This window comes from Oryzias latipes, chromosome 9 (assembly GCF_053564925.1).
Source record: "Oryzias latipes strain Hd-rR chromosome 9, Olatipes_Hd-rR_3.1".
In the NCBI taxonomy this organism is placed as follows: domain Eukaryota; kingdom Metazoa; phylum Chordata; class Actinopteri; order Beloniformes; family Adrianichthyidae; genus Oryzias; species Oryzias latipes.
In genome coordinates, this window is record NC_136245.1 from 34,940,374 (window position 1) to 34,966,036 (window position 25,663).

At 49.3% G+C, this 25,663-nt stretch overlaps 1 protein-coding gene and 1 long non-coding RNA gene across 3 annotated transcripts; one reads left to right on the plus strand and one right to left on the minus strand.

The window, feature by feature from the left end:
* Positions 1 to 1,021: 1,021 nt before the first annotated feature.
* Positions 1,022 to 19,402, minus strand: npffr2a (neuropeptide FF receptor 2a). 2 transcript variants are annotated; one of them, XR_013658238.1, is made up of 5 exons: positions 19,233 to 19,402; positions 12,143 to 12,474; positions 7,285 to 7,384; positions 1,821 to 5,469; positions 1,022 to 1,788 (listed from the first exon to the last, which is right to left on the minus strand). XR_013658238.1 is itself a non-coding variant. In XM_023958128.2 (4 exons), the coding sequence occupies exons 1-4, from the start codon at positions 19,367 to 19,369 to the stop codon at positions 4,617 to 4,619; spliced, it is 1,422 nt and encodes a 473-aa protein (XP_023813896.2). In that variant the 5' UTR covers positions 19,370 to 19,402; the 3' UTR covers positions 1,022 to 4,616. The 2 variants fall into 2 exon arrangements, 1 of the variants encoding a protein (XP_023813896.2); XM_023958128.2 differs by having other exon boundaries at positions 1,022 to 5,469.
* Positions 7,307 to 11,109, plus strand: LOC144994639 (uncharacterized). The gene is made up of 3 exons (XR_013658239.1): positions 7,307 to 7,443; positions 9,400 to 9,474; positions 9,675 to 11,109. It is a non-coding gene; the product is annotated as an uncharacterized LOC144994639 (long non-coding RNA).
* Positions 19,403 to 25,663: the final 6,261 nt, after the last annotated feature.

Genomic DNA, 25,663 nt, shown 5'->3' on the forward strand with positions numbered 1-25,663 from the left:
CGTTTAACGACAGATCTCCTTGTGCCCTGTCACTCTCACAACCCAATGCATCATGGGAGATGTAGTGCATAAAACGGCCGGAGATCGGTTTTCGGAGCTTCATTGTTTTGTTCACTTGTTCCACGGTCTGATACCGGATTCTGTGGAAAGCTACACCGCTAAAGACGAGCTTTAGCTGGTATTTTTGTTAGAACTGAGCGACTTTACGAGCTAAATCGGGACAAGGAAGTGAAGACTTTAAGCACTTCTGATTGGTCAGACTGATGACATGTGATTAAGCCCCCCAGGAATGATTGGTGGAGACAGTTAAAGGGACGGGACTTTTCCCAAATACAGCCGGAGCTGCAGCTGAATCGCGGTACGTCATTCTTATCAAAATGTCTTTAATAAAATAAAATAAACGCAAAGAAAAAGTATTTTATGATCTCTCATATTCCTAACTCCTCAGTGTTTTATCAGGGCCTGTTTGGATGAACAGAGTGCTGAAATCCTGGAGATGGGAAATGTTTTTAGATCAGTTAATGAGGGCAATTTTCCACGGCACACTTGACCATCTCCCACACTGGTTGAAAAACACTGATCTAGAGCACCACATAGACCCGCACTGTCTAGACCAGGGGTGTCAAACATACGGCCCGCGGGCCGGATACGGCCCGCCAAGTGGTTTAGTCCGGCCCACATATGAAGAGTAAAAACCATGAGGATGTTTAAAAAAGAAAGCAAGTATCTAGTCCATTCCTGTGGCGAGTTATGATTTTTTAAAGACATTTTTTCAAATTGAGTAAAAAAAAAACGAAAACAAAGCCGTTATTTTGGTTTTACGTTACCGGTCCGGCCCACTTGAGATCGGCCCCCGAACCAAAATGAGTTTGACCCCCCTGGTCTAGACTGTATGGGCTCTGGAGTGGGGAGGGGATTCAGACCGGACAGAACAGGACGGTTTGTCTTCCAGATGCAAAAACAGTCATGAATGTGGAAAAAAAGGAGCCATTTGTTCCAAGAAAAGTCCTGTAAACACCAGCAGCGGCCTCGCGTGTCCAACGCTTTGTTTTAATGCTGCATTTTTTAAAAGCTGAACGGGACACAAACTCTGACAGAAACTCAACGAACGCGTTCAGATGTACATTTTTCTGTGAAATGCTGAGTCAGTTAAAACAAACCCAACTCCCACTGGGGACATGCGCCCCCTGAGGGCTGCTGGTATATTTACATCCCAATCCAGAATGTGGACCTGCCCCCCAGCCCCCCCTCAGCCTCACAGCCAACTCTTCTGCATGTCCAGCATTAATGTCACTGCAGGTCTATGAGTCCACGGCGCCCAGCAGAGGTTCCACTGAAACTGTACTGGAAAGACGTGGGTTTGGATTTGAGACCGGCTCCACTCTGGTTCTGTTCAAAGAACCGTTCCTTCACAGAATCAGAGAGGACGTCCAGAAACCAGAAAGCCTTTACGGTCCCAGAAAAGAAGAAGCAGAACCGTCCCTGACGGCCGTTTGTCAGCAGAGGGATCCAGGAATCCAGAAGGACCTCCTTCTTTGGAGAAACTGAATGTCTCTGTCCCTGAAACCTTGACGCTCCTTCCCCCGTCTGCTTCAGATGACGGCTAACATGTCGACATGTAAAGAAACACAAACACGCCAACGTTCATCGTCCTCAGTAAGGCAAGAGGAAACCGAGCCGGTTCTCCACACGCCTTCCTGTTGGAACATCAGCCTTCCCCACATCAGGCTCTAACGGCGCTGAATACGGCTCGTGGGGATGGTCACATGACCTGGTGTGTCACATGACCTGGTGTGTCACATGACCTGGTGTCACATGACCTGGTGTGTCACATGACCTGGTGTGTCACATGACCTGGTGTGTCACATGACCGGGTTTCAGAGGAAATCCTGTGAATTAGCCCTTCACAATTCAACAATTTCTTCACACCAGGAAAACTTCAGAAAAAGAAAAACATATTTTTCTACACAAAAGCACATATGAAAACACGGAAATGTTCATGCAAACCACACAAAAAGATCACAGTTTTGAACTCTTCCTGTTGGAAGTTCTTTAAAAAGAAGCTTTACATTCATGAAAAACCTTCAGCTTCTGCTGAGTTTCAGTTGGTAAAAAGACCCCCCCCCCCATTATCCATTTATTTCAGTCAAAGTATTGAAAATGTGCAAAGAGAAGAGGATCAGCTGTTACTGACAGTACGGAGAACTTTTCAAATGTTCCTTCTGGATCATCGGCTCCATGGAGACAAAATATACACAAATCCAGAAACGTCTCAAAATAAACCTCCATCAGTGGACTATTGCTCTTTTGTAACCCTTGTGCTATCTTAGATGACCCCCCCCCCCTTCCATTGACGTGTTCTCCCTACCATGACAAAGGTGGATAAAGGTGGAAAGATTTCATGTAATCCATGGACACCAGTGAAGATCACAAATCATTGAAGAAAAAAGGTTCAGAGCACTGTCTAGTGGGTCTAGATGACCCATCTCCCAATGGTAAAGTGCCTAGGATAGAACAAGGGTTACAGGTTACAGGGCTGTGAAGACCCGTCCTCAAAGAGAACCCAGACCGGTTCCTCCTGATGATGTCTTGGTGAGACCTGAAGCTGAGCTGAGGATGAACATCTGGTGTTTCATTTTTCTCATCCTTGTTCTATATCTTCTTCACACCTGTGTTGAGCTGCGTTTGTGTGTGTTTGTGTGTGTTTGTGTGTTGTTTCTTCCTAGCGAGCAGCAGAACTTTCCTTTGTGGACCAAAGCGGCTCCGGCGGCGCCGCTTCCTCCTGGCGGTGACCTTATGTTGAGGTGTCAGCTGGCTCTGCAGCAGGAGGTGAGCGAAGGTCAAGGGGGGGGCGTGCTGGCCCATATGTCCACACATGCTAATGGGGGGGGCATGAACTCTGTGCAACAGGGGGAGGAGGTCTGCTGGGGTCAGATCTCACCACCTGGGTCGCTGCGTAATGGCGAGGCGGACCGACAGGAAGGACGTCGTCGAAGCATCTGCTGCTGGCGGAAACGTACGGCGTGGAGGGGGGGGGGGGCTCGCCGGGGGCAGTTTAAGGCGCTCTCACGCCGCTCTGTTCAAACCACACCTTTAAAAGGCAGGCTTATCTGACAGCTCACCTGACCAGGTGTGGGCTGAACCAGAACTCTGGTTCTCCTCAAACCATCTTGAATCGGATTTTGAGTCAGAAAGTAAAAAAACAAAAAAACATTTTGTGACAAAAATAAGTCACATTTTTCAGATGATCCACGTCTCCTGTGTGAAAAATGAGCTGGAAGACCGTCTGACCTGGAAAAAGCTGAAGGATCAGAATCTGCTACAACCGGTGAGACGGCACCACACAAACATCATTTTCCAGCATCCTGCCGGCGCTGTGCTGCAGCGTCCGCCTGACTGAGCTTCAACCATCAGAAACAACAGAGCAGACGGTTTATTCCAGCGTGAAGGGGTTGAAAACAGCCGTTAGAAACAACGTTCCTCATTTTTCGGGGTTTCCTGGCATGAAGATCATGTGGTTCTGTGTCTTTTCCGTGTCGTCTGGTGTTCTCATGTATGACAGAACCAAGAACGAGCAGAAACACATGAAAAACAGGGTGAGGTTTGGATAAATCCGTCCTCTTCAGGTGAAGTTTGAGGCTTTTTCTGTATTTTATCTTCAGTCGTTTTTCTGACACCTGAAGGCCACTTTTCCTCTAAAATGGTGCTTTAGGTGTTTTTAGTGTTTCTGTTACAGACAGACAACATGGATGTGGAACCACAACACATGGTTTCATGGGTATCCTTTAACTTCCCGTATTGCCGTTTGCACAGTGAGGAAAATAAAAAACGACATTTAAGACACTTTTTCCTCCAACTTGACCTCCACAGATTCACAGCATCGCTAAGCGGAAGAGTCATCAGAGACGGATCTGTTAGAGGACCGAAACTGTACAGAACAACTATAGAAATAGAAAAGAAACATCTGAAAATGGCACATTCATCACAGCCTCATGACAGAAAAAGCACAGTTGAAGCACTGAAGGCTGATTGGAGAGCGTGTTTAAACACACACGCCCGCTCTGCTGTGGAAACCAGAGTGTTTCCTTTTTCTGATCCGCTTTGGGGATGGAAACAGTAAAAAATGCTGCAAACGGTTCTGCATGAACGGACGGCTGGGCGGTCATGACGAGGACAGACGTGTTTGTGACGTTACAGCTGTGCAGAAATGAGGTTCCGGTTCGAGGCTGCAGATTAGAAAGACTTTGGAGGAGGGTCTGGCGAGCCGCTCGGCCGCTCCACCCCCCGTCCGTCTGTGTGTCCTCCGTGAACGGATGCATCGTGGAAAAGCTCTCCAGAGCCGGAAAACTCACGGCGCGTTCACATCCACTGTGGGCACCACGGTGCACCAATGCATCCGTTTCACAGAAGGTCTCTGGAGAGAACAGTTTGTCGGGGATTCTGAGGCGGGTTTGAACCGTTTGAAGCAGCTCTGAGCTCCTCTGCTGATCCTTCATGTCTGCGTTCTCCTTACTGTCTGGATTGGGGTTCCGATGTCTCCTCCATGACCCCAAAGGCCTTCCTCAGATGGTTTACAGAGGCACAGCGGAGGGAAACTGCGGTCATCTGCGTTTCCCTCAGATGGACACGGCCGTCACCCCCCCGCTGCTGCAGGATCTCTTCTCCAGGTCCTCCATGATCAGCTCCTGCTGCGTGACCACGTTCAGCCTCCTGGAGGGGTTCTGCTCCAGGCTGTTCATGGAAATGGGCTCCACGGTGGTCTGCAGGGGATTGGCCGGCAGCACCGAGTTCCCCTGCAGCCGGTGCGAGTAGGTCCTGCGGCGGTGGCCGTCCGCCGCGCACAGGCTGAACTTGAACACGGCCTGGAAGCCCCTGCGGAAGTTCTCGTTGAAGAAGCCGTAGATGATGGGGTTGACGCTGCTGTTGAAGAACGCCAGCCAGTGGGCGAAGGGGTAGACGTAGATGTTGATGATGCGGTACTGCTGCTCCGTCAGGCGGGCGTAGTCGCTCAGCATCATGAGGGTCCACAGGGGCAGCCAGGACATGATGAAGAGCAGAGCCACGACCAGCAGCATCTTGATCACTCGCTGCTTCTTCTTCGACACGTTGTGGCGGTTCTCCTGGCCCGGCTTTCCCCCCGTTGGAACGGTGGTTTTGAAAAGCGTGATGCCGATCCGGGCATACATGATCACGATTAGCGAAAGAGGAGCCAGGTAGATGTTGGCGAAGAGGACGGTGGTGTAGATCTTCCTCATCTCCTGGTTGGGCCAGTCCTCTTTGCACCAGTAGAACGGGCTGCTTTTGTTGTCGTAGCCCAGCAGCACTCGCACCGTGTGCTCCTTGGTCACCTGCAGCATCACCCCGGACGGACACATGATGGAGACCGCCAGGACCCAGATGATGACGATGATCATGGTGGCCGTGGAAATGGTCAGCTTCTGCTTGAAGGGATAGACGATGCACCTGAACCTGCAGGTTGACAGGAAACAGCGGCGTTTGCTTTGAGACTGACATCAAAGCGGAGTTTTCATTTGGTCACAAGTGAAAATTCACACTTTTACAGATGTGGTACATTAAAGGTTCTTTCTGTGTGGAGTTTGCATGTTCTCCTGGTTCCTGGGTGGTTTTTTCCAGCTTCTTCAACCTGGATGATGGATGGATGGATGGATGGATGGATGGATGGATGGATGGATGATGGATGGATGGATGATGGATGGATGGATGATGGATGATGGATGATGGATGATGGATGGATGGGTGGATGGATGGATGGATGGATGATGGATGGATGGATGGATGGATGGATGGATGATGGATGGATGGATGATGGATGGATGGATGATGGATGATGGATGATGGATGGATGGGTGGATGGATGGATGGATGGATGATGGATGGATGGATGATGGATGATGGATGGATGGATGGATGGGTGGATGGATGGATGGATGGATGATGGATGGATGGGTGGATGGATGGATGGATGGATGGATGGATGGATGGATGGATGGATGGATGGATGGATGGATGGATGATGGATGGATGGGTGGATGGATGGATGGATGATGGATGGATGGGTGGATGGATGGATGGATGGATGATGGATGATGGATGATGGATGGATGAAGCATCCATTATTCTGTAAGAAATGTTTTTTTAATGTAGTTCTCCCTCACAGTTTTCAGATTGCCAAGTGAAAAGTCTAAAAATATCATTCAGTTTTTCTCGAATGGCTTCATTTTTCTTGTAAAAAGTTTAGGTTTTATCAAGAAGTACCAAACTTTTGACAAATATAACCTTCCTCTAGTGAGGAAGCGTCATAAAAAAGCTGCTCGCTGCCATTCAAAGTGAAAATCCCCCAAAGAGACAGAACTTCTGGTGTCTGACGCTGAGAACAAATCTGTCTCCTCCCAGTCGTCTGGACCATGAGGTGACTTTGCCGTATGAATACCGACGTGTTTGGACTTCATGCGTCGCTGCCATGACTGCAGATATCCTGGAAACGTGGACGGAGAGTCATTAGTTCACGCTGTGTGCTGGAGGCCAGCAGCTGTCACTCCTGCAGCTGGAGGAGCCCTTTCACCTCCCATCTGCCAGCAGACCGTCTCACCCCGCTGGGTCAATCGTTCACGCCGCCAAACGCTGCCACCACCAGACTCTCCAGCCGTCAGCTAATGTTTGTAAAGGCCCCCCACATCGGCTGAGCATCAAAGCGGGTCCCACCAACAGACACGGAGCGCCGGTCGGCGTCCTCCGTGACTTTTGATGGAATCAGCATGTTCAGATGAACCCATGAGTGTAGGAATATCCCAATAAAGCCAAATCCTGTGATGCTATTTTCTAAACGTATAAGTATCTATTTGTATTTTTGTATGTATTTTTCTAAATGTAATCTATATGTATCTAGAATAAGATGAAGATGTGAAGGTTTTGTCCAAACATCAGCCTAACGACCTCTTCTGTTCTCACGGTGATGTTTCATTTTGAAACTTTTATACATTTCACTTTAAATGTGGAAGCTTCAGCCAAAATCATCTGCGTGTGATGTTCTAACAGCTGAATTACTTTAAAAATATTTATGAATTAACTGAAATTCTGTCATACAGTTATGATCTAAAAAGAACCTGCGATAAGTAAAATCTGCAAAGTATTGACCTTTTTATTGCAATAATAGCACATGCGAACACATCAGTGTCATCTGCATAAATAGAATTCCTTCTCCCTAACGGTACATCTGCACCTAAGTGTTTTCCAGGACGGGTTTTAGGCCAACAACCACTGTACCTGTCGACGGCGATGGCCACCAGAGTGAAGACGGACGCGGAAACCGAAATCCCCTGAACCATCCCGCTCATTTTACAGACCAGGCTTCCAAAGGGCCACCCTGCAGGGAGACAGAGGGATGACACGTCCTCACGGCTCAGGTTGAAAACAGCTTCATAGGTAAACTCCTGATTACATTCAAATATTCAGTGACGTTACAGTAGAACTGATCAAATGTAGCAACGGTTAGAATTATTTTGTTAAAATGCAGCTTTTAAAGCTCCAGCTCTCCAGTTAGCTTCATAACTTCCAACAGAAAAGCAAAGAAGCTGCAGAAAATGCATTAAGAAAACCTGTCCTCTGAACTGAAAAAAGGTAAAGATGAGTTCAATCTGTGTAACCGTCACAGAGGCAGATTTAGATCCAACACCTCCAGACGTAAAAATAGAAACTTCCCGCCCACAAACACTAAAAAGGTTTAAAGAAGTTTGCATTTCTTTGAGTGGGAGGGTTGGCTTTTCTGAAACACTGAGCAGCTTAAGCAGCTGAAGAGCTGAAGGTCTTCCTGACATTCCTCATGTTCGGTGGGGTTCAGAGGAAGAACGGCTTAACGGTCTTCTTTGTGGTCGTCTTTGGAGAAAGACGCTTCGTCTGCTGCTGTTCCCGTCTTTCTGAGCCTTCGGGGATGTCTTCTTCTGAATTCAAACGTCTCTGCTCTGATGTTTCCCCGGATCATGAAATGAAGAACCCAGATATCACCTTCACTGCTTGGAAGAGAGCGGAAAGACGCCAGCTGTGTGTGGCGTGGCCCAGAACAGCCGTTTATGGTTTTCAGTGCCGGCAGAAACCCCCCCACACGACACATTTGTCTAAACAAACCCCAACTTCTAAAAACTACATGAAGAACATTTCTGTCAGGACTGGAGCATTGTCTGGAGGAAATGTTGTCTTCTGGTTCATCTACACACATGGATGATCAATTTGATTTGATTTGATTTGATTTATTTCAAACAATCAAAGCAAGAATAATGCACAAAACAATCATCAGGTATCCATTCATACAAAGACGTCTCAAACGTAGGATAATCAGACAGTAAATCAAAGATTAGAGGAAGGAAGTGAACTTCTAGAATCCCACCCTGTTCTGCTGTAACCATTTGATTACATTAACTATCATCATACGGTTCATGACGTCTATCAGACAGAATTAAGAATCCTGAAGTATCAATAAATCACATGACAAAGGTAAATTGGTTAATAATTATGTAAAAATAGACATAACTCTATTCTGGACATCAGCATAGCACAAACAGATCAGTTATCTAAAACGTGCAGATTATATTCATTAGAAAAATCCTGAATATGATTAAAAATAACACTATCAAGAAAAATAGAAATAACACTGTTTCATAAATCTTCATAGCAAATGCAGATCAAGTATGAAAAATCTTTGCAGATTATTTTTTACTCGAACAATCATTACTAATTTCCCGTCCGGCCTGCTGTGGTTGAAAGCAGAGACTCCCAGACTCCTCAGCCACAGATGTGGTGTCAGAGGAGCAGCAGAGACGCCACATCTGGATCCAGCTTTGGGGTGAGGAAGTGTAGAACTTATTCTCTGCTGCATTCTAATGCGCCACATGCTGCAGCAGATAAATAAGAAGGATTGCCGGTGTAGCTGCAGACGCTGCAGACGCTGCAGACGCTGCAGACGCTGCAGACGCTGCAGACGCTGCATGGGCTGCGGCCTGTCGGTCATGTTGAATCTCCTGCTCCGTCGCCGCATGCAGCGCGCTGGGTTTGGATGAGCAGCTTCCATTTCACGATGGACGGCGTCCTTTCCGCTCCAGCTGGACGAGCTGCGTCACACCAACAATTCTCCTGCCTCCTGGGCTCCGAGTCTGTGATCAGCCTCTCCGAACGCCACCATCTGACTCAAGCTGACCCCGTTCTCCCACGATGGCGTTTGCTGTTGGCTCCACTTTCAAAGATGTGAGAAACTGTGAGGCTTTTGCCTCTGGCGAGGTTCTCCTGCAGACAGACGGCACCTTTCCTGTGTTTCCTCTGCGGTTTTTTACATATTCTTTCCTCCTGAGACTCTTTTCTGCTGAGTTTACCGCTCTTTTCTCATTACAGATGGAGGTTATTCCGTCACGTCAAACAAACGAAGAGTCATGGTGTGTCAAAGAGTGTGTGTTGTTTTAGATGAAAGTGAGTATTTTCTAGTTGTTCTATTTCTACAGAGATGTTGCTACGTCTTCATTTCCTGTCTTCTATCATGGAAACGTTTAGGAGGCGGAGCTTCATCCTCCTAACCTGCCGCTCATCCTTCCATCTCTGTTGCTGTCATGCTGTGGGAAGAACGTTTTCTTTGTGACATTCTTTCATTCAGGAATTCTGTTTCCCTGAAGGGTTTCTGCTGCGGCCTGTGGCCATCCTCTAAAGCGTGGCCACGCCCCCATGGTCGCCTCACCGCGTAAACCACAGCCTTATCGGAGAAAAACTGCTACCTGGAAAACAGGATCATTGCTGTATTCTGCTGAGTCTGGAAGTTTCTCCTCCAAATAAGCATAAAACCAGGAGGAACATAGAAGACGTCCCTGTTTTCACCCAGAAGTCTTCGTGTCTACAAACAAAGTTTTAATCTAAGATGCAGAGAAATGAATTTAATCTGTGTGCATTTACTTCCTCTGCTTCTAACAGACCAACAGAACTGACGACGTAAAGACAAACGTCCCATATTCTCATTAAAAACCCTCCATGATGCTCTTTGAAGTTGTGTGATGAGCCAGCAGCTAAAATGAGCTTTCTTGATGTTTCCATAGAAAGAGGTTTTTGTGCTCAGCAGGTGCTTTAGGTCTGACATGAAAAGTCTGCACAAATATTACCGACATGAATCCCTTCTAAATGTCTGCCGCTGAGATTCTGTTTTCAAATCAGCTCTTCTCAGTGAGCGTTAATGTTTTAATTAGAAATGGAGTTTTGAGCAGCAGATCTAACGGGAGGACTTTGTGTTTCCCAGCTGGAAGCTGTCCTGCATGTTTCAGGATTATGCTGTGACAGCCTGGATGGAATCAGACAAAGTCGGATGGATTTCCTGAAAATATGTCATCTTTTGCTGCCTTTGGACACCTAATGTAAAGAGGCTTTTTAGGCAAATCATTCAATGTTCATTAAAAAGCTATTTCCATGTTCATTCAAATGAGAATCTGCTGGATCTTCAAAGATCTTTGGGGAAGCAGCTTCTGTAGATGAAGGACATGAAGATGCTGCTTTGCTATTTCCAAGGATGTTTCTGGGACTCAGAGGTCAGAACCGACTCGGGGAAACCCTGACCCCCCCAGTGACTCCTGACATCCAAACCCTTTCTGGTTGGAACAGACGGACCCATTATTTTCCACTGATGTTTTTTTCTATCCACCAATCAATTCTTTCTTAAATATTGTAAGAACATGTTGCTAAAACAACATGTATGTAAATGTCTTCATGAAAGCTCCCCCCCTTTTAAAATGGATTCAAAAACGGAAAGAGGAAACGTCGACCGACTCGTTTGTAGAAAGTTTTCAGCTAGAAGAAAAGCCGAAGAGGATTCTATTGATTCCTCTTCGGGTAAACTAAACAGATATCCCAGTTGAGCCGTCATGTTTGCTGTGGGAAAAAGCATCAAAGGGAAAAATGTTTGTTTCCTTTTCACAATAATGGAGAAATAAAACTGTAACTATATCACAAATACTGAAATGGTTTTTGTTTCACCACACAACCACCAAAAACCCCAAAACTACCAGACAGAAGACCCAGACAGCAGCGGCTCTCTGACAGGATCGGACTGAAACCTTCATCTAAGGCATTTTTCCAGCTCCCTTGTTGTTTAATCTACTAGGAGCTTCTTATCGCTCCAGACTGACATTAGAAAACCTTGATCTAAGACTTAAAGAAACGGCCATTAAACTGGAATTGTTGGTTCCGTTTATTTTAAGGTTTGATCAAAGTTAAAAAGTTCCTTCCTTGTCGTTCTTTTGGAAACAAAAATGTAGATTTATGCTCAGAATAAGTGTAGGTGTTAGATTTGATGAGGACTTCTTCAGATGGATTATACCAATATTTTGATGTCAGATGAGTCATTCCAACGTATTTTATTGTAGTTTATTGTCACTTTGAGCTGCATTTAGGTGAGGTTTAGGAATAACCTTCATTTGAAGTCAAAAGAGATTTTTGCTTTTAGAATACATTTGTAGAATTTGATGTTCTGATGTCCTGTTCAGTAAATTGATTTGCTGCATTTTCCTTCTGCAGGAATCTTCTTTTCTCATTTTCAGGCTTCTTCTTTTTGCAGAGTCCTGCTGTGTTTTCAGTGTGGTGCTTGTGAGGGGTGGGTTCTGTTTTACGGCCGGTACCAGAACCAGAACAGCTGAGATGCCCCCCAACACTGAAGGTCAACCTGCAGGAAGGGTCACCGGTCTCCTATAACGCCCCCCCCCCCGCTGATCCTCATCTGCTACCCCGTACAACCTAAATGCTTCTAACATAAATCTCAGTCTCCCGTCCAAAGAGCACCAGGAAACACAACAGCGCCAGATGCCGCGGCGCCCACACGCGTGTCACTGTAAGCCCCCCCCCCCCCCCCCCCCCCCCCAACTAATCCGACATTTCAGTTTGAAAGCAGGATGTGTGGGAAGGGAAACTGAAAAGGCCTCGCACAGGTATTGTTCCTTTAAAGGGCTTACGTACCACCCCCACCCCCCCAGCAAAGACACCAACAACTGTGGTTTCACTGAGAATCCAGAAGTTCCCAATGTTCAGATATTAAAGAAAGGTACAGATCCTTATGCCATCATGTCTGTTTACCAGCCAGAGCCCCAGAGGGCGGAGCCTCAGTTACCTGTGATGATGTTATCCAGAAGTGTGGTGGGCATGCAGAAAATCCCCACCAGGAGGTCGCTCACGGCGAGGTTCAGGATGAACAAGTTGGTGACGGTCCACATGTTTTTGCTTCTCAGTACGATGAAGCACACCACCCCGTTTCCCACCATGCACACCAGGAAGATCAGCAGGTAGGAGATGATGAAGATGGCGGCTGTAGACGGCTGGTGAAGGTAAAATCCCACGTAGGTGACGTTCCGCGGCTTGCTGTGCTCCGTGGAGGCGTTATAAAACGTCCAGTTGTCGTCCAGTTGAGTCAGGTTGTTCTCCAGGCTTTCGTTCATTTTAAACCTGTAAAAAAAAAAAAAATAATTATGGATCATAACGCCCACCAGGTTAAAGACACGCTGAGTGAAGCAGTCATATGATGTGGTATGACTACAATCCCCAGAATGCCAAGAGGCAGGCAATTGATCAGTGGGTTGATGGGAAGTTTTTCTTTATGTCTGCAATAACAAAAGGTCTTAAGTAACTAGATGGAGGTCTTCCAAACTACTAGAACGTTTCCTTTGCACGTCTTTTCTGGAATTTTACAGATCAAGGAAAGACAGAAACGGCGGCGCTCGCAGAGAGGATATAAAGGAACAGGCTGCAGGCTTCTCTAAACACAGCTCTTCGTGAAAGAGTCGGTGTACTTGAGCCTTCACCGGTCTGCACCTCCTCTTAACGCCACGCTTTCTTTGCAGTCAGGATATCACACACTGCCAGACGCGCCGCGCTGCCAAGGCAGCCTTTTTAATGAACGTGTCAGAGGTTAGCTGCCTTTTTCAAGTGGGAAAATAATAAAAAGACAGTCATTTAAAAAACTGCCAGTACTTCTATAGAGTTAACTGAAAAAAGGCTCCGCCGTTACGCTGGAATGAGGACGTGTGTGAACCTTTAGGCTGTAAGCCGATGTCAAGTGTCAGTCTCCCTCTGTCTCATGTCCAGACGCCTTGCAGTGACGCGTCACCACACGAACAACCTCCTTTAGCGTCCACGTCTGTTTGCAAACAACTAAACCAGCCCAGGAGTTTCTGCTTCTACCAGACCAGCTTCAAGTCTGACCTCTGAGGTCCAATCTCTGGTCCCAAGTCCAAGTTTGCAGTCTTTGGTCACAAGTCATCGAGTCTTCTGGCTGACATCGCAAGTCCTGATGGCGGCGTCCTGTCTCTCTTGTGGAAAACACACAGAGGAGATGTGTGTAGAGTCTCTGTCATCCAGGTAGATTCTATCAAAGCCAACCGTCCTGACAGGTGGATACGGTCTGTCTGCAGGTCAAAAAGAGTCAAATCTGTGCGGGTCACACATGTGACCCCCCGGTAACACCGAGGTGGTGGACCGCTCAGTGAACCCGCAGAGTTCGTTTTTCTACGGTTGAGAAGGAGGTGAGGCGCAGGCGTGTCGTACAGATTTCTCATTTTTTCAAATCCTGCAGACTTCACTAAGATCCCGTTGGTGCTGTTCACGTGAAACGTGCGCGCTCCTAGCTGCAGCCCGACTGTTAGAAAGGCCAGAACTCACACCTTACTCACGGCTAAGGACGCCGTACGACAGCATCACGCGTACGTCATGAGTGCGTGGAACTTCCTTACAAATACTTCACGATACATTTAGCACACCCATGACAATGGTACGCTCCATTTACATGACGATACATTTAGCACACCCATGACAATGGTACGCTCCAGTTACATGACGATACATTTAGCACACCCATGACAATGGTACGCTCCAGTTACATGACGATACATTTAGCACACCCATGACAATGGTACGCTCCATTTACATGACGATACATTAAGCACACCCATGACAATGGTACGCTCCATTTACATGACTATACATCTAGCACACCCATGACAATGGTACGCTCCAGTTACATGACGATACATTTAGCACACCCATGACAATGGTACGCTCCAGTTACATGACGATACATTTAGCACACCCATGACAATGGTACGCTCCAGTTACATGACGATACATTTAGCACACCCATGACAATGGTACGCTCCAGTTACATGACGATACATTTAGCACACCCATGACAATGGTACGCTCCATTTACATGACGATACATTTAGCACACCCATGACAATGGTACGCTCCAGTTACATGACGATACATTTAGCACACCCATGACAATGGTACGCTCCATTTAGATGACGATACATTTAGCACACCCATGACAATGGTACGCTCCAGTTACAAGACGATACATTTAGCACACCCATGACAATGGTACGCTCCAGTTACATGACGATACATTTAGCACACCCATGACAATGGTACGCTCCAGTTACATGACGATACATTTAGCACACCCATGACAATGGTACGCTCCAGTTACATGACGATACATTTAGCACACCCATGACAATGGTACGCTCCATTTACATGACGATACATTTAGCACACCCATGACAATGGTACGCTCCAGTTACATGACGATACATTTAGCACACCCATGACAATGGTACGCTCCATTTACATGACGATACATTTAGCACACCCATGACAATAATACGCTCCATTTACATGACGATACATTTAGCACACCCATGACAATGGTACGCTCCAGTTACATGACGATACATTTAGCACACCCATGACAATGGTACGCTCCAGTTACATGACGATACATTTAGCACACCCATGACAATGGTACGCTCCAGTTACATGACGATACATTTAGCACACCCATGACAATGGTACGCTCCAGTTACAAGACGATACATTTAGCACACCCATGACAATGGTACGCTCCAGTTACATGACGATACATTTAGCACACCCATGACAATGGTACGCTCCATTTACATGACGATACATTTAGCACACCCATGACAATGGTACGCTCCAGTTACATGACGTTGTTGAGGAGGTCGTACGAACCCCCAGAGAGCTGAAAGACACAGCTGAGCTCTCCTCAAGATGCAGCCGCTCCTCTTTAGGACCCTCCAGAGACCTTGACACACACCCCCCCCCCCCCCCCCAGGTGTTTTTCTTAGCTGGGTGGGGGATTGTGGGTGCAGTGACAGTTGTTCACTGTCCATCCGTCTACAACCGTCTCTTGGAAACCAACAAATCAGTTTCACAAGGACAGGTGGACATGGCTGTACGGGGGACGGGGGGGGACGGGGGGGGCTGTTCAACATTGCTTTCAGCTTCAACTCCTCTTATGCATGAAGGAAAATCCCCGCCTTCAGGTGTTGGGCAGCGCCAGCTGCAGTTTTACAGCTCATGACCGTTTGAGTCCCATTCATGAATGTTACATTGACGCTGCACCACAGCTGAAGCTGACAGGAAACGCAGCTGCTGCTCACAAGTGGACGCCTCCGCCACAATAAGAGCCCCAAACATCTGTTAACCACGGCTCCAAAGTGGATTTCTGCTTCCAGCCAGCAGATGATGAGGAGCTGTGAAATGATTCAGCGTTGAATTTACATCAGGTTAGCGTCTCCGTGACGACGCCTTTCTGTCAGGCCACAACTCACATCCCAGAGTTCTTTCTTTTCCAGATAAACTTCTGCTTTCACTTCCTGAAGTTTGTCCCAGATGATGCAAACTACTCTGAGCTGCTGAGCCCAACCTAATCAGAGGAAACGGGAATAGAGTCAGAAAAGCTTGATGGTGAAGTGAAAGGAGGGCAGGCTTCTCCGTAAGCTGCGCTCTGCTGTTGAACATCATTACAGCTCTGTGGTCTGCTCTCAGGTTCCAAGTCCTCCACGTTCAGGAGGTTTTTTGAGGCAGCAGGCAGAAGTCTGTAAAGAAGGGGTTTAATTCAAGTTCTCCCCAGAGGGGATCCTATTCTGGAAATCAGCTTCTGCATCGCCGGGCTCTAGGACAAAACGCAGAAACAATCGCAGGCGGAGATGAGATCTGAAGTGACTGGAGCAGGAAAGCGGCGGCGGCAGAGCTGCGACTTTCTCCTGGTCCGCTTTGTTTGGGATGTGGTCTGTGAGACGTGATCGCATCAGATGACGGGCTTCCTCTCTGAAGCGCGGATTCATCTGCCGTGTTGGTTTAGATTCACAGAAGCTTCTGACGCCGCCGTGTCCTCCTGCTTCACTTTTGATGTTTGAACAGAAACTCTGAATATTTGGATCAAATCTTATCACGGTACGTTCCATCAAGCCGCATCTAAAAAGGCTCATGTATGTTTTCTTTTGCTAAACATGGAACCTCAGCCCCTGAGAAGCAGGCGGGGGCCGTGGGTGTGTCTCGGTCACTGTGGACCTCTTTCGGTCATAAAGGAGCTTTAAAACATTCAGCCTTCTTGGTTTCTGCTTGTCCGTCAGACAGACAGTCGGTAGAACCGCGCCGTGCGTCTGAGAGCCGCCGTTCAGTATTCTTGATGGGGTTTCAGTCGGAGCGCCGGACATCCTGCAGACGCTCGTCGGTCTGCCTCCAAGCTCTCCTTCTCCCGTTTGAAAACACAAACGTCTGATCCACACATTCACACGGGCTTGTTTGGTTCTGTTTGATCCCCTTATTTAACTTCACCTCAGTCTGACAGCCCCCCTTTTCCCAGCAACGCCCCCAAAAGGGGAGGAGCTTTTGGAAAGGCCTGATTTTTCCAGGTCTGCTTCAGTCTTTGGTTCTGTCCTGAGAACGCCATGTGTGGAACCCACGAAAATGGCAATATGATGTGTCTCAGGATGTACATGTTTCTGTACATGGCCCCTTAGCATGACTGGAATCACAGAACTAACAGGTGTCACGTCATGGTACATCCCGAGACCGTACCACTGACAATACATCACCATTTTTAAGGATTCAGACTTTGACAGCCGTTACGCAATCACTGTGAATCACCTGATTCTGGTTTTTCAAGCCGGTTTGGCGCCATAAATGGTCAGAGTTACGGTTTGTGTCACAGAGGCGGTGCCGGTGACACCTCCAATCTTTAAAGGTTGAACCGGTAAGGTTCTTTAAGTAAAGTTAAGAAAATAAAGTGTGATTCATTTCCAACCCTGATTAAAGAACTTTATGAATTCAGCTGACGACCAAAGAAACAGCAAGCAATCCCCACCAATCAGGTGGTTCCTGATCTGTGGAACGACAACCGCCGGTGTAGGTGGACGCTATGTTGTTTGACCAAGTGGGGCTACCGTAATGTTAAAGGACCCCGAACGGTTATTGCAGGCCGAAAGGTTATGGTACCTACACCGGGCAAATGCACGAACGTCGACCACCTGATGGTTCTCGCCACGGCGTAATGTTGTTTTGGTGCAGAGCTGCGGAAAGCGGCTCGGTGTGCTGCCACCTAGTGGAAAACAAAGGTAAGACCCCATATTGCCACCTAAATATCAAAATATCGGGACATTTTACAGAATTGTTTGGGGGGGGCAAGTTGTGTTTTCCAGTTCACCCCCCCCCCCCCCCCTTTAGTGTGACAACAGCCTTAGTCTCTGTTCAAATCCACAGAAATCCATTTATTCTGGTTTGTGTTTTCTCTGATTCTTCCCGCTGGTCCGGGATTGGCTGCAGAGCAAACACAATGACCTGAGAACGTTTCACAGAACCGGGTTCTGGAGTTGACCCAAGCAGAACCGTTGGGTCCACCTGCTGTAGATCTTTGGGTTTGTTTGAATGAACAGAACAAACTTGTTCATTTTTGTAGTCATGGGTGTGTTTTGTTGTGGGGGGGCTGACTGGATTTTCCTGCTGCCTTGACGATCACCTTTTGTGACAGATCCCGTTTCTGGTGTAATGAGGTCTGAAATGACGGCGGTTCTTTCTGTCACAGACCGGTGAGCAGAACCTCACCCCCCCACTTCCATCAGAACCTCAGCCTTACTGGTCCCACTTTCATCCTGTCAAACGTTGAGGAACAAAGGTCAGGAGCCTCAGAGCCTGGATGTGGTGTCCGGCGCGCTCCGTCTGCTCCGGTTAGTGTCAGGCTGCTCCTGTTCCTCTTTCGCTGTGACTTTGAGCAGAAACTCTGCAGATTTCTGCTGCTTTCATGGTTGCAGATTCTGTTTAAAGTCTTTTTAGGTTATGTAACAGAGTTCTAGTGACGAACCGCGGCCCACATTTTACAATCCCATCAACACTTTTGCAGAACATTGATTTTTATTCACAGATCGATGCCTCCCACAGCAGCTGTTGGAACAGACATGAAGGCCGCTCCACGCTTGACGCTTGAGATTCTCCTCCTCATCCTCCAGCATCATCAGGGACGGTGGAGCGGGCGCACAGCTGGAGGGGGGGCGGGGCTTCAGCACATTCCTGACCGTGCGTGTAAACTGGGGAGCTGAGATATCAGCACGCAGAAACTTGTCAGCATGACCTCCACCCCCACAACGGTGGGACCAGTGGTTCAGTCCATTCGAACTCAGCATCACCAGCAAAAACCAGCAGACCTGGACCAAGACTCTGCTGGATCTTCTGGAGTTCTTGCTCGCTGACAAACCGGGATCATGGTCACGTGATCACAGCTGCTGTATGGTGAGAAGGCTTCTTATCTTCTAAAAGATAAACTGATTTAGGTTTTTGGAGGAAAACATTCAATTTCAATTTTCAGTTAAGAGATCCCCCCTCCCTCCCTGACACACACGCTGCACAAACACGCAGGCTTTGCACAAACACGCAGGCTTTGCACATCCTCCATTCAGCTGCAGTCAGAGATGATTTTACAAATGTTTCAATCCTCTGCAGAAGTCACCATCTTTGTTTGTTTGTTTGTTTGTTTGTTTGTTTGTTTGTTTGTTTGTTGGTTGACAATCCTTCACGTCTCTGTGATTCAGTTGATTTTAGCGCACAGCGGCTTTTGCGTCAGTCTATTCCACGCGTGACAGACTTTTCTCACACTCGCGGATGGATGCAGGAACCCTTAACCTCATGTCATGCCCCCGATTCCCCCCCCCCCCCCCACCCCCCTGACTGATCAGCCCTGACGAGAACTTTGCTCATGAAAAGGAGCCATTGTGGGGAAGGGGTCTCCACGGACACGCACGATCAGTCACCTCGGGAGATGTGACCGGGTTCACATCAGAATGCCCGCGCGGCTCTTTCAGAGCTTACCGTAAATTACCGGGAGCAACCGGACGGCGGCGGCTTACCTGCTCGGTTCCCCGGTTAACACCTGTGAAAAGTGAACGACGTCCTGTCCGCTGCGGCTCACGCGCAGAAAGTTGACAGCGCAGTCGGAGCTCCGCACGTGTGGCGCGCGCGCTGCCCGCCGCTCATCTGAAGGCATCAGCTGCTCCGTGCGCAGGTTTTAAAGGGCTGACGTCAGGAGAGGGGCGGGATTTCAGCTAACCCCCCCCCACAACCAGCTTCTGTCACCCTAAAAGCTGCAAACGAGGCGGTTCTAGGGGCGCACGCGCAAACGCACGCGGCCAGCTTCAGATGCAGACGGATCTGAAGATAAACCCCGAAATGTTTCTGACACCAAAGGATGGAGAAGAAGGAAGCTGTTTCCATGGCGACCTGCTGTCACTGAGATGATATGAGGAGGTCAAGTAAACCCGAGCCCGACTTCACTCAGCCTCCAGAAACTTTACCTAATCCAGGATGAAGACCAGAACGAAGACAAAATTTAGTTTCTGCTAAGCAAAATGTAAAAACAGCAGAAAAAGTTCTAAAAAGCTCTGTCAGCCTGGCCCAGCACGGCCCAGCCTGGCCCAGCACGGCCCAGCCTGGCCCAGCACGGCCCAGCACGGCCCAGCCTGGCCCAGCACGGCCCAGCCTCCTCTCCTGATTAAGACTTCTGTGACCTGTCTGAACCTTCGTCTGTCTGCTACTCTGATCCACAGCAGATCCAGATCAGGGATTCACGTTTGTTCACATCCGGACAGCAGATCAGAACTCAGAGTGCGGTCAGAGGAGACTGGATCATCATTCCCTTCAGAAAAAGGGTTTTTGGTCAGACTGCTTTTTCTGTTGGAGCTGCTACTGAGTGGAACTTCACACCCTAACTATCAGAAATCAAAACACAAATAATTTATTCAGGACACAATCAAAGAAATGTCTCATTGACAATCAGAGCTGTCCTCACTGTGAACCTCGTCTCACAGATCCTCACTACTGTCTTGTCATTTATGTTTATACATTTGTCTTATTTTTGATTGTTTTATCACCAATTTGTTTTTAGGTTAACTGCTAATTTTATAGAATGCATTGTTTAATGTATGTAAATGTGTCATTTTATTTGGATCTTTTAGGGGGATTCTAACCTCTATAGGGACTGCAGATGAACAACAGCCCTTTGGCTAACTCTGGCATATTGACAGAAATGTTCATTAATATGCGCTGTCCCTATATTAAATACATAAATAAATAAATCCAGCCACAGATTTAACACTCCCAGACTTTGGCCGATGGTTTACTTGGACACCCTGATCAGAGCCGTTAGCTCGTGTCTCAGCAGGTCTCCCTGTTGGCCAATCACGTCTCCACCTCGGCGACACCTCCGCCCCCCTCCTGATACAGACTCATCCATCAGTCTGCTGGCTTCACGCCCAGCAGAAAGGGTCTGGAACGGGGGGGTTCTGGACCGGCAGCAGGTGTAACTGGACTGAGGAGGAAGTTCCTGGAGGGGCTGAGTGAACAAATAAAAGAGGAAGTAATGTCACGACCCTCCTGATCTGAAATCGCCAACCGCCGTGAAACATGCCCCCCCCCCCCCCCCCGTTCCACAGCGGTGCCGCAGCTCAGCCGCTTCATCACCAACAAGGACAAACATGCAGCAAGAAACGGCCCGACTGACCCCGCAGAAAACCAGCGGCATCCGACGCTGGGTAAGCGTCATTACAGCCAAAGTACCCCCCCACCACCACCACCACCACCTGTCCTGTCTGCCCAGATCATCAGGGTTCATCGGTGAGGCTGGGGGGCTGGCGGGCCACAGTCAGACCTCGGAAAACTCCACGGTGCTGCACTCTCCATGTTCAGGCCTCGGTGGACTCAGGTCCACAGGAGGGTTTTGGATCAGCAGGCCGGAGTCTTCCTCAAGCCTCTGGAGAGACACGGCACAGCATCAGCACACGCGTGGCGTGGACTTCACTTTGTGGGCTACATGACCACAGGAACAGAAACAAGCCCTTTCCAACAAGAGCTCCGGTCTTCAGAGCTGAAGAAAAACAAATGGTTGAACAATTGGAGCTGAATAGAAAATGTATTTTTTTTGAATATTTCCTGCAGGAAGTCAGAAAAACCAAATGCCTGAAGGTTGAAATGATTGGGGGTGTGGCGTCCTCGGCGTTCCTCCGGTGGGATCGCCCTCTGACATTGGGGTCATTTAAAGCTGTGAAGCTTCATCAGCTGCTGTGCGTAGCAACTCTCTGCTTAAAGAAAGTTGTCATCACTGGTAAACATTTGCCTGAAGCTCCAGTGAAAGGATCCCCGGAGAGACACAGCTCTCAGATCCCCCTGCAAAAGAATAAGTCAGCCTCGGAGGCAGAAGAGCTGTTTACTCGTCTGCTTCTGTAGGTTATTTACCAGCAGCGTGATTATCTGCAAATCACTGACAGTTCATCTCTTCTGGGATTATTTCAGTAAATGCACCAACGCCGTCTACATCAGGGGAGGAAGCTCTGCAGAACTTCCAGTTTTAGAAACTCTGAGTGTCTGGACTGAACAGACCTCTCTCTGGTTTTACTTTGATAGTTAAAGCAGAAATGTAGTTCTGTTCTACAGGAACCTGAGTCCGGCTTTCTGTGAGCTTTTGGAACAAAGAGGTTTGGATTTAGGAACAAAAACATGAGACGGATCAAGGAAAAGAAGGACGTTTGGGAGATTTTGGTGAAAATGATGTTTTCCTAGAAGCTCCACCCACACCTGAGGTTTGACTCAAAAACTTTTCGAAGGAACCTTCAGAGGAATGGAGTGGATCTGTGAGCAGAAGCCTGCAGCTCCTCTGCAGAACGCAACAGGAGGTGTCCACAGGACCCCAAGGGGCGTGGCCTCCTTAAAGATCTTCACCAGGAATAAAGAACTGGAGGTAGTTATTAAATTCTGTGGTACAAATTATGAGAACGTGACGGCAGGGTTTTCTCTGCGTTGGAGGCGAGGCTTTTGAAGCAGCTCCCCTTTGGGATGAGAGGTCATCTGAAGTGACCAGAGGGCAGCAGTGATGCGTTCAGGGACCTGATCCTCCACATCTGTCGCCTGTGATTCTCTGTGAACGGGGATTCTCTGGAATCTGAGCTGAACCAACGCAATCGTAGAAACGCAGAGGTCAGATTTTCTGCCCAGGCGGAGCTCAGGTACCCGCCGTGCACGGCGTCAGGCAGGAACCCGCTCAAGCATCATGATGACCATCCTCCAGACACGACACTGGACGCTCTTCCTGACAGACACACCATCCATCACACAAGGAGGGTTCATGTGAAGTCAGGTTCTTGAACGTTGATCGGAGAACGGCTTCAGTCTTTAGATCTGCACATCATTCTACATCCATAACTTAATGTACATCCATAACTTCTGTATCTGGCAGGAAAATTCCTGAAAAACCTTTTCCCTCTGAGTTTGTATTTCAAATTGATTTGACTCCAAGTTTACTGATTTGTGTGCTTATTTTATCAAAATGATTGATTTTCATCTTTTTTGGTTTGTATGACGTGTGCAGTAGGTGGAGGAAGAGCAGGAGGTGGAGGAAGTGGAGGAAGAGCAGGAGGTGGAAGAGCAGGAGGTGCAGGTGGAGGAAGAATAGGAGGTGGAGGAGGTGGAGGTGGAAGAAGAGCAGGAGGTGGAGGAGGTGGAAGTGGAGGAAGAGCAGGAAGTGGAGGAGGTGGAGGAAGAGCAGGAAGTGGAGGAGGTGGAGGTGGAAGAGTAGGATGTGGAGGTGGAGGAAGAGCAGGAGGTGGAGGAGGTGGAGGAAGAGCTGGAGGTGGAGTATGTGGAGAAAGAGATGGAGGTGGTGGAGGTGGAGGAAGAGCAGGAGGTGGAGGAGGTGGAGGAGGTGGAGGAAGAGCAGGAGGTGGAGGAGGTGGAGGTGGAGGAGGTGGAGGTGGAGGAAGAGCAGAAGGTGGAGGAAGAGCAGGAGGTGGAGGAAGAGCAGGAGGTGGAGGAGGTGGAGGAAGAGCAGGAAGTGGAGGAGGTGGAGGAAGAGCAGGAGGTGGAGGATGTGGAGGAAGAGATGGAGGTGGAGGAGGTGGAGGAAGAGTAGGAGGTGGAGGAGGTGGAGGAGGTGGAGGAAGAGCAGGAGGTGGAGGAGGTGGAGGAGGTGGAGGAAGAGCAGGAGGTGGAGGAGGTGGAGGTGGAGGAAGAGCAGAAGGTGGAGGAAGAGCAGGAGGTGGAGGTGGAGGAAGAGCAGGAGGTGGAGGAGGTGGAGGTGGAGGAGGTAGAGCAGGAGGTGGTGGAGGTGGAGGAAGAGCAGGAGGTGGAGGAGGTGGAGGAGGTGGAGGAACAGCAGGAAGTGGAGGAGGTGGAGGAAGAGCAGGACGTGGAGGAGGTGGAGGTGGAGGAAGAGCAGGAGGTGGAGGAGGTGGAGGTGGAGGAAGAGCAGGAGGTGGAGGAGGTGGAGGAAAAGCAGGAGGTGGAGGAGGTGGAGGTGGAGGAAGAGCAGGAGGTGGAGGAAAAGCAGGAGGTGGAGGAGGTGGAGGTGGAGGAAGAGCAGGAGGTGGAGGAAGAGAAGGAGGTGGAGGAGGTGGAGGTGGAGGAAGAGCAGGAAGTGGAGGAAGAGCAGGAAGTGGAGGAGGTGGAGGAACAGCAGGAGGTGGAGGAGGTGGAAGAGCAGGAGGTGGAGGAGGTGGAGGAAGAGCAGGAGGTGGAGGAAGAGAAGGAGGTGGATGAGGTGGAGGTGGAGGAAGAGCAGGAGGTGGAGGAAGAGAAGGAGGTGGAGGAGGTGGAGGTGGAGGAAGAGCAGGAAGTGGAGGAGGTGGAGGAAGAGCAGGAAGTGGAGGAGGTGCAGGAAGAGCAGGAGGTGGAAGAGCAGGAGGTGGAGGTGGAGGAAGAGCAGGAGGTGGAGGAGGTGGAGGTGGAGGAAGAGCAGGAGGTGGAGGAAGAGAAGGAGGTGGAGGAGGTGGAGGAAGAGCAGGAAGTGGAGGAGGTGGAAGAAGAGCAGGAAGTGGAGGAGGTGGAGGAAGAGCAGGAGGTGGAGGTGGAGGAAGAGCAGGAGGTGGAGGAAGAAAAGGAGGTGGAGGAGGTGGAGGTGGAGGAAGAGCAGGAGGTGGAGGAAGAGAAGGAGGTGGAGGAGGTGGAGGTGGAGGAAGAGCAGGAAGTGGAGGAGGTGGAGGAAGAGCAGGAAGTGAAGGAGGTGGAGGTGGAGGAGGTGGAGGTGGAGGAGGTGGAGGTGGAAGAGTAGGATGTGGAGGTGGAGGAAGAGCAGGAGGTGGAGGAGGTGGAGGTAGAGCAGGAGGTGGAGGAAGAGAAGGAGGTGGAGGAGGTGGAGGAAGAGCAGGAAGTGGAGGATGTGGAGGAAGAGCAGGAGGTGGAGGAGGTGGAGGTGGAGGAGGTGGAGGAAGAGCAGGAGGTGGAGGAAGAGCAGGAGGTGGAGGTGGAGGAGGTGGAGGAAGAGCAGGAGGTGGAGGAGGTTGAGGTGGAGGAGGTAGAGGAAGAGCAGGAGGTGGGGGAGGTGGAGGAAGAGCAGGAGGAGGTGGAGGTGGAGGAAGAGCAGGAGGTGGAGGAAGAGCAGGAGCTGGAGGAGGAAGAGCAGGAGGTGGTTGAGGTTGAGGAAGAGCAGGAGGTGGTGGAGGTGGAGGAGGTGGAGGAAGAGCAGGAGGTGGAGGAAGAGCAGGAGGTGGAGGTGGAGGAAGAGCAGGAGGTGGAGGAGGTGGAGGTGGAGGAGGTGGAGGAAGAGCAGGAGGTGGAGGAGGTGGAGGAAGAGCAGAAGGTGGAGGAAGAGCAGGAGGTGGAGGAGGTGGAGGTGGAGGAAGAGCAGGAGGTGGAGGAGGAAGAGCAGGAGGTGGTGGAGATGGAGGAAGAGCAGGAGGTGGAGGAGGTGGAGGAAGAGCAGGAGGTGGAGGAGGTGGAGGAAGAGCAGGAGGTGGAGGAAGAGCAGGAGGTGGAGGAGGTGGAGGTGGAGGTGGAGGAAGAGCAGGAGGTGGAGGAAGAGCAGGAGGTGGAGGAGGTGGAGGTGGAGGAAGAGCTGGAGGTGGAGGAGGTGAATCTGGTCATCAGGTGAGCAGCAGAGCTGCTGTCTGATGGACAAACCCGTTTGGGAGGAGCTCAGGAGGCGACGGCGGCTGCAGGAGGGACGGATCAGAGGCGGAGCCTGACTCCTGTGAGGAGTTCAAACGTCCTGAAAGGGCGGTGGGGGGCATAGGCAGACAGCAGAAGGCTGGCGGGTGGGGGCCTTCAGGTTTAGTGGCGTCACTCCTCTGAGGCGGAGCTGAACTCAACGACGCCCAGCCTCTGGAAGTGGGCGGAGCAACAGTCCTGTACGTCTCTGATTGGACCTTCTGATCACTAATGCAGCCTTCTGATCCAGATGAACACAGGAAGTGAGTGCTTTACTACTCTGACCAACGGAGGAGGTCCAGCTGTGGCAGCGACCCAGACCTGAAGTTCTGTAGAACCTGCAGCACCACAGCTTTCCTTGCTCTCATTT

Coding starts and splice junctions, on each gene's coding strand:
- npffr2a (XM_023958128.2), bottom strand. CDS start 19,369: ATGCCTTCAGATGAGCGGCGGGCAGCGCGCGCGCCACACGTGCGGAGC. Junction 12,475..19,232: donor TTAACCGGGGAACCGAGCAG/GTAAGCCGCCGC, acceptor TTTTTTTTACAG/GTTTAAAATGAACGAAAGCC. Junction 7,385..12,142: donor TCTGGATAACATCATCACAG/GTAACTGAGGCT, acceptor GTCTCCCTGCAG/GGTGGCCCTTTGGAAGCCTG.